This window comes from Gossypium hirsutum, chromosome D11 (genome assembly GCF_007990345.1).
Source record: "Gossypium hirsutum isolate 1008001.06 chromosome D11, Gossypium_hirsutum_v2.1, whole genome shotgun sequence".
In the NCBI taxonomy this organism is placed as follows: domain Eukaryota; kingdom Viridiplantae; phylum Streptophyta; class Magnoliopsida; order Malvales; family Malvaceae; genus Gossypium; species Gossypium hirsutum.
The window spans coordinates 24,413,345-24,421,243 of record NC_053447.1 but is presented as its reverse complement, the minus strand read 5'-3'; the positions used below and the strand labels follow the sequence as shown (position 1 = coordinate 24,421,243).

Here is a 7,899-nt window from a genome sequence, read left to right as displayed (position 1 = left end):
GTAAAGCTTCCTCTCAAAGGCAATGAAGAGTCAAACGCACCAAACAAGAAAACTCCTCTTCAACCATATTCACACTACATGTATCTTCATGGAAGATCACCATCCTTTCTTTTTAAAATACTCCATTATTAACTAATCAACTTATCAAAGTTTGTACCGACTTGTCTAAATATTCATCCTTTAAATTACAATAATCCTCTATTTAAATTAGACATGTTTAAAGATTAGACTATTCGCTTAAACTCGAAAATTCGTTTCAAATTAGGGAAAGTTTAGATATAAAGTATTAAGCTCAAAAAATAAGCTCGTTTAAAATATGGACCAAGCTTGGGCTCCATTATTCAAAACCTAGTCTGACTCATTTTTAACTTTATAATATGTTATTTTTTATATAAAAAATTGTATATACTCTACTATAATGTAAATATTAAGAAATATATTAAATTTTTTATGTTTAAAAATTTAATAAAAGATAAATATAAATGGATAGTAAAAAATATATAATTATAAATATTAAATAAAATAATTATATTTTTAAAAATATAAAAAACAATATGAGCATATCTAAATGGGATTGGGTTGATGATTTACAAATACTAGCAAATTTGGACAAATTTTGAAACTCAAATTTTAATCTGGTTGAGCTTAAACAACTATATATAATATTGATGTTTTGCACAAACTTTTTCAAAACTTAACCCGACCTAACTAATAAACACCTCTATATTAAACAACTCAATCTTTTATCTTCCATAAAAACAATTAAACTTAATTAGGACTTTCATAATATCCATAATTTTAGAATAATCTCTACATTTACTGCAACAAAAAACTCATAAATTATTTATTATTTCAATTATCAACTAAAAGATTACCAATCAACAAGTACAAAAGAGTGGAATGGTTGGGGCATATTTCAGTAATAATGGTGGTATATATAAAAACAGTGGATGCCCAAGGCATCTCTCTTAAGATTCCTAAATGCAAAGCATAGAAAAAGGAACGTTTGCCATCTGCTAACAGGCTGTCAGAAAGACAACAACTACTTCCTCTTCATCATTATTTTCCTAATTTAGTAGTTAAGACAGATGCATGGGAAAGGCAAGTCTCAAGTGGCTCTTTGCCTTTTTGGGAAGCTGTAAAGACATACGGTGGAAAACCAAAGTACACCTTCGAAACATTCAGCCTCGTTTATCAGGTTTTCCTTTTTCAACTGCTTTTTTAATTCAATAAATCTCACCCAAAAAAAAAAAACCTGTTCCAAACATTGATTAAACATGTTATCTGACTTGCCTTGTCTACTTGTCTTATCATCATGCCCCCGTCTCTTGCATGATTGGAAGCCTTCATTTACTCAAAAGCAATTTCTTTCAACTACATTTTTTTTTAACTTTTTGTTTTGTAACGTGGTATCCAAGGTACACTTTCAAAGCTAGGTGACTATGGTGACTTCACACACACCACTGTGAAAATTGCATAGATTTTAATTTTTTCTTTAAACCCAAAAAGAAATTCCGAGAAACATAACTTGAAGAATGATTCGAAAATTTGAAGAGAATAAAGAAATTGTCCAAAATCTTTGACTTTTTAAACTTGGTGTCAACTTAAATTTTTTAAAAATTGATTAGATAAATTAATGTGAATAAGAATAGAATCAATGCTTGTTCTTATTGCACTTGGTAAGAGAAAGAGCAACTAGGTGTTTGAGTTTTCTTGTTTTTTCAAGTTACGAGCATTAAACTGATTAAATAATTTAATAAGCAATTCAAATTAAATTAATTAATTAATTAGAATAAATTTACTCAACTTCGATCAAAATTTTGGGTAGAACTTTCCATGTGCCAAAGTCATGGAAAAGCCCAATAGGACCGTCCAAGCACAATTTTTTCCTGGTTTTTTTTTTTTTGGGTGAACAAATATTCTAAATTCTGATGAAAAGATGAAAGCAAAGCAAAACTTAGTGATGCTATATTCCTTCATCAAAAGACGAATGGCAAGAACTTAGTGGCCAGAAATCAGGAGAATGGTGCACATGTGATGTCCCCATAGGTCCCATGATCCCAAACAAATTGCAAGAGGCAGTATAAAAAATCTTATGGATATTGTATCAGGACCAAGAAAAGCACAACGGGTCCTACACACCGTTACCATTTAAATATATAATTACCACATTCATTATTTTCGTGCTTTTATCACCCTCAATAAATGTCAAAAAAGGAACTAGAAATCGCAAGGAAACTATATTTGCAAAACGGGATTGGCCTTCCTATTAACCTGTTGGAGCTTGGAAGACCAAAAATTAGCACAGTGGATATGGGAGCTGGCATTCGCTACCCCTACACGCCCTGTTTACTATTAGGTAAAGGGCTTTAACTGGCTAACCCCTACACTCCTTAGACATATGGACCAATGAGAATTGATGTTAATATAACAAGGGCTACTTCCTTGAAAAGCTTGGAAAATGACATGTTACCAACCAAGCAAAGTTTTTCAGACATAGTCATCATGATTCTGGATTTAACCCACTAGAATTCATGCAGAGATTCATCAATTTCAATATATGATGATTGAGTGAGAGAAGAAATTAATGATAGTGGGGCTATATAAATGGGAGGCAAGCCTCATGTGACGGAAGTTTTAAGGCAAAGTGCCTCTCACTCACTAAGGACGCAAATGATTTTAGACAGCTGAAAGGAGCAGCGGCTTCTATACCACACTCCCATCTGCTGCTATTCCATTTTGCTTTCAACTAACCTCTCTTCATTCTACTGCTTATCTGTCTTCTTTTGGCTTCTTTGGTCCCCATAAGATGCGTAGCATGGTAAGCTCTACCTCTGCCAAAGGCATCGCCGCCATTGTAGGCGTCGGACCGAAGCTTGGGCGATCCATTGCCCGCAAGTTTGCTCATGAAGGATACACCGTTGCCATCCTGGCCAGGGACTTGGGTACTTCCTGTTTTTTTTCCCTCAAAATGTCTTTTTGTTTTACCCTTTTATTCATTATCACGTTTTTCTTATATGGTTTACAGGGAGATTGTCAAGATTTGCAGATGAGATAGCGAGGGAAGAGAAAGCGCAAGTGTTTGCAATCAGAATAGACTGCTCGGATCCTAGAAGCGTTAGGGAAGCATTTGAAGGGGTTCTCTCACTAGGATTTGTTGAGGTTCTGGTATATAATGCATACCAATCAGTTTCATGGCACCCCACAAACTTTACTGACATTAAAATCGATTCCTTTGAGAGATCTCTCGCTGTGTCCTCCATTGGTGCTTTCCTTTGCGTTCAAAAGGTACCCTCTTCTGACTTCCCCCACCCAGTCCTCCTCCAAATGGAAAATATCCCATCCATTTTTGTAACTAGCTTTGTTTCACTGGTTTTCATCAATTACCTTTTTTTCTCCCCTTTTTTTGGAGGAATTTACGCTTTTTGTTGTAATATGCTAATGAATGAATGAAAGGTACTCCCCGGGATGGTGGAAAGAGGAAAAGGAACCATTCTCTTCACTGGCTGCTCAGCTTCACTCAATGGCATTGCTGGTTTCTCTGAACTATGTAAATTTTCAAGTTTCACCCATTGAAGCTTATATACCAACCCCAAGTTTAAAATTACAAATGAGAATAATTCAGCAGTATACTTTGGTTTTAAATGAAACAGGCTGTGGAAAGTTTGCCCTAAGAGCATTATCCCAATGCCTGGCAAGAGAATTCCAGCCTCTCGGTGTTCATGTTGCCCATGTTATCATTGACGGAGTCATTGGTTCACCAAGGTAAAAGAAATTCACAAAAACAAAAGAATCTTGATCCAATGAATCGTATCCCATTTTCATGGACCAGAAGAAAGCTCCAATTACAGTAAAAGCACTGCAATGTCATATACTCGTATATAATTAAATATACATAAGAAAAAGTGTATGTAGTGGAATGAACAACAAAAGTATATAACGATGGAAAAATGCAGGGGGGCATCGGCATCGCAGAGAGGGTTGGTTGGGGAACAACAGCAAAGCGGCGGAGTAGGAGGGGAGGTCGGGGCGGTGATGATGATGGACCCAGACGCCTTGGCTCAAACCTACTGGCACTTGCACGTTCAAGACCGGACCGCTTGGACCCAGGAGATTGATCTCCGTCCCTCCATCACCACATTCTATTAGCCCTTCAATATCCCCTCTCTTTCTTTCTTTCACCATTTGCTCAACTTGCTCCCTTTGCCTTTCAATCATTTCCAAGTCTCTACTGCCCTTATCATATCATTCTATACTTTCCCTTTCTACACTTTATATTTGCTTTACAGATGTTTGTTGGGTTTTCAAGTCTCATTAAGATTTGCTATGTAAATTCACTCTAGGGTTCTTTTATCTTCTTCTCCTTCTTTTGTTTTGATTATGTATAAATATAAATATGTTTACAATTTCATCCTCTAAATTAATATCAGCGCTTTACTGTTACTTCTTAAAGAAAAATGCTTGAGGGACAATGCCAGAATTTCATTTTAAGTTAATTATTCTAGAATAATTAAAGTAAATTTGTTTTCTCAAAATCCATTAATTAATTATTAGAAGTGAAAAGGTCAAATACGGCATCCCAAACTTTGTAAACTATAATAACTAATTACATATACAAACAAACAAATAAAAAGAAAGATTTGAAGTTTGAGAATAGGAACCCAAGATTTCTACCTTTAGACGTAAGCAATTTTTATTACGAAACCCTGGAAATTCTTTGTCGGCTTTTGGGTAATAGTATTAATTAAGTGGAAGACAGGTCCCTCCACGTACCAAAGTTTGATAGGAGAGTTGCATGGATAAAATTACGACTTCGTGTTCTAATTTAGGACACACACCCTTTAATTTTTTTATAAAAAAAAAAACCTTTTTTCAGCTTTGAATCTCAAACTTTTGCCCAATTCATCAATAAAATGTGAAAAAGTAAATGTCCAAATGTGAAAAAGAAACTCTAATGGAAGAGAAGTCAAACACACGTTCGATTTTCTATTTAATGTCTTTTAAAATCGTGAACTTATTAAATTTAATAAAAAAACAATTTTATTCTTGTCTATTAATAAATATTATTAAATAAAATTAATCTATTAACAATAATTAAGGGCATTTGGACATCACAAAATAATGGGGTGAAAGTGTAATTATTAGAGTAATAATTACAAAAAATTATATGGTAGTACGCGATTATATAATTGATTTATTTTAATATTAATTATAAAATTTTATCAATAATACTTTAGAAAATTTTCTAAATAAGTGACAAAAATTGAAGTCAAATCATCATATGTGATGTTAGTCCAAGAAAGTAATCAATCATATGATTACTAATAAAAATAATAAGAAAAATAAACATAATATGTAATTTTATCTAATTCTTTTAGCATTTCATATTTGTTGAGCTATTCCCCTTACAACATTTAGCATATATCCCTTATCCTCATATGTTGGCCCTTGACCAATTTTTTCAACATTTGAATTTGTATCCTCATCTAATTCTTCCATGTATTCTTCAAAGTATAGAGCGTCTTAATTCCATCTACGACTGAAGTTATGAAATATCCAACATGCTAATACGACCTAACATTTTTTTAGACTATACTAAGGTGGTGGCATTAATATGAGATTATTTTTTTAACAACAAATGTCCTTTTAATCACATTTTGAAATTTTAAATAGTTCACAAACCATCTTTAGTGCTTCTATTTAGTTTCGTTCTCTTAAATAGCATCATACCTTACAATATAGCTCAAGAAAACTTTTTGTATTTGCATAACCAACATTTTCTACATAATATTTTTCTACAAAAATAATATGTAACAATTTAAATAAATTATAATTAAGAAAATAAAATAAAATAACAAAAAGGTGATGACGATGGCGAATTACAGTATGCAATTTTTAACCCATCTTGGAATGTCTCCCAAACAACATTTCATGTCACTCTTTGAATTTAAGATGCATACCAACTTTGTTGTTTGATTATAATAGCTTTTATAAACTTAATTTGCAATTAACTTGTGCAAGAGTGTCCAATAGCAAACCAACTTTATAACCCTATTATATAACCTTTCAATTACTATTATTCTACGCAAATTAGATCAAAATTAATATAACATTTATAAAAAAAAATTGTATAGTGTTGGATAGATTTTATAAGACTTATGCAAGGTGATTAAATACATGTCCATGCAAGAATAATATATAATCTATAATATAACATTGATAAACCTAATTTGCTATTAACTCAAAAATTATGTAAAATATTTGGATTTTATGTGTCCAATAGTAAAGCATTTCTATCCAATAATAAATACATAATTATATCTTTAAAAATAATATATATCCTAAGATTAAAATATATAATTATATCTTTTTTAAAATATATTATTTTATAAAAATAACTTTTGTAAATTTGCACAAAAATATTTTCCTATACATATATTAATTCTCAGCTCCTTAAGAATTTCTTATTTAAGTATAATGTATGGCTACTATAAATGTGTGCATTACAACATTATTCACCGACTAGTGTCACGAGCCAAAGTGCAAAGCCCGTGACCATGGCACAAAAAGCGCCCCATGGAGGTCTATCGATTAGATGGGGAACATTTAACCCACGAAACTGGCCCGATTCAGAGAGCTGTTGGAGAAGCCTGTCAGATTGAAGCCTGGTTGGCCCGATGATGAAGACATGGCAACTTAGGCTAATTTTAGTAACTAATCTGAGAAGATAGAGGGAATCATATCTTATAAAAGATTAGATTTGAATTGATATGGCATATCTTGTAAATCCCTAAAATAAAGGGATATGGCTAATCTCGCTCGTCGATGTAAACGTATCTTGACCGTCGGTTTTGGGGGAGCTCAACTATAAATAGAGAGCCTCCCCCTCAGTTGTACTCACTCCATTCATTGTTTCATTATTCTTTGTGAATAAGAGAATTGAGAGCATTTACTCAAACACTTTGCGAGCGTTTTTTCTGTTGTTCTTTGTTGTTCTTCTTTTGGCATAAATCGCTTCCGCTCTTCAATTTGGTGCCTTGGAAGAGTTCTTAAGGAATCCTCACTTGAGTTAAGGCTGACTTAGGCGAGTTTGGATGAACGGATCACCTAAGGCCGCACGAATCGCAAGAGAAAACTCTAACCCCGTGACATTAGCCCTACGGTGGTGAGTTTTTATTTCTACTAGCGAATAAAGACTGAGGTGATAAAAATGTAGTCTAACCTCACAGTGGTAGAATCCCACACATACCATTGAGGCATGGAGTGTGGAACATATACACCCGATGCCACCAATTATTATATAGATTTTTCTTTCTTATTTGTTTAATTAGATCAACTTTATGCCATTATTTTGTAATTAGATTTTATCTAATTTAAAATTTTAATTCAACTAATTTTATGTAATTTATTTTTAATTGCATTTTATGTAATTTATTTGTTTAATTGAATTAACTTTTATTTTATTCAACTCGTAATATTAAATATTATAAAAAATACTAAAAATTTATTAATATAGAGTTTAAATTATATAACTTTAAATTAAAAAATAGACCATCACATCAACATTCTAACCACTACACTAAAACAGCTAATCCTCGATTTAGCCAAGGATTATAGATTGAATAGGTTTGAGGGACACAATTTAACAAATATTTATCACATGTTTTTGTCTAGGTTTTAGGTTGTAAGGTAATGGGTCAGTGAGGTTTGGGTTTTGAGTAACAACAAATGACAAAAACTCACATAAAGAAACAAATCATTTTCTTATCTTGATTAGCACAAGTCATTAGCACCCTTTTATACAACATTGAGTAGTAACAATCATAACAGAGTAATGACTACCTAGCTAACAATCAATTGACTTCAACTAACTACTAACTGACTAACTAACTTGACAAA

General features: G+C 32.5%; 1 protein-coding gene across 1 annotated transcript; it reads left to right on the top strand.

Annotated features, from left to right (window-relative positions):
• Positions 1-2,278: 2,278 nt before the first annotated feature.
• LOC107913205 (3-oxoacyl-[acyl-carrier-protein] reductase FabG) lies at positions 2,279-4,353 on the top strand. Its single transcript, XM_016841717.2, has 5 exons — positions 2,279-2,945; positions 3,029-3,288; positions 3,457-3,550; positions 3,654-3,765; positions 3,957-4,353. The coding sequence occupies exons 1-5, from the start codon at positions 2,810-2,812 to the stop codon at positions 4,147-4,149; spliced, it is 795 nt and encodes a 264-aa protein (XP_016697206.2). The 5' UTR covers positions 2,279-2,809; the 3' UTR covers positions 4,150-4,353.
• The last annotated feature ends 3,546 nt before the right edge of the window (positions 4,354-7,899 follow it).

Excerpts from the sequence above, each read along its gene's own strand:
- LOC107913205 (XM_016841717.2), top strand. The coding sequence starts at position 2,810 with ATGCGTAGCATGGTAAGCTCTACCTCTGCCAAAGGCATCGCCGCCATT. Across the intron at positions 2,946-3,028 it reads CATCCTGGCCAGGGACTTGG|GGAGATTGTCAAGATTTGCA; the intron begins GTACTTCCTGTT and ends TATGGTTTACAG. Across the intron at positions 3,766-3,956 it reads GGAGTCATTGGTTCACCAAG|GGGGGCATCGGCATCGCAGA; the intron begins GTAAAAGAAATT and ends GGAAAAATGCAG.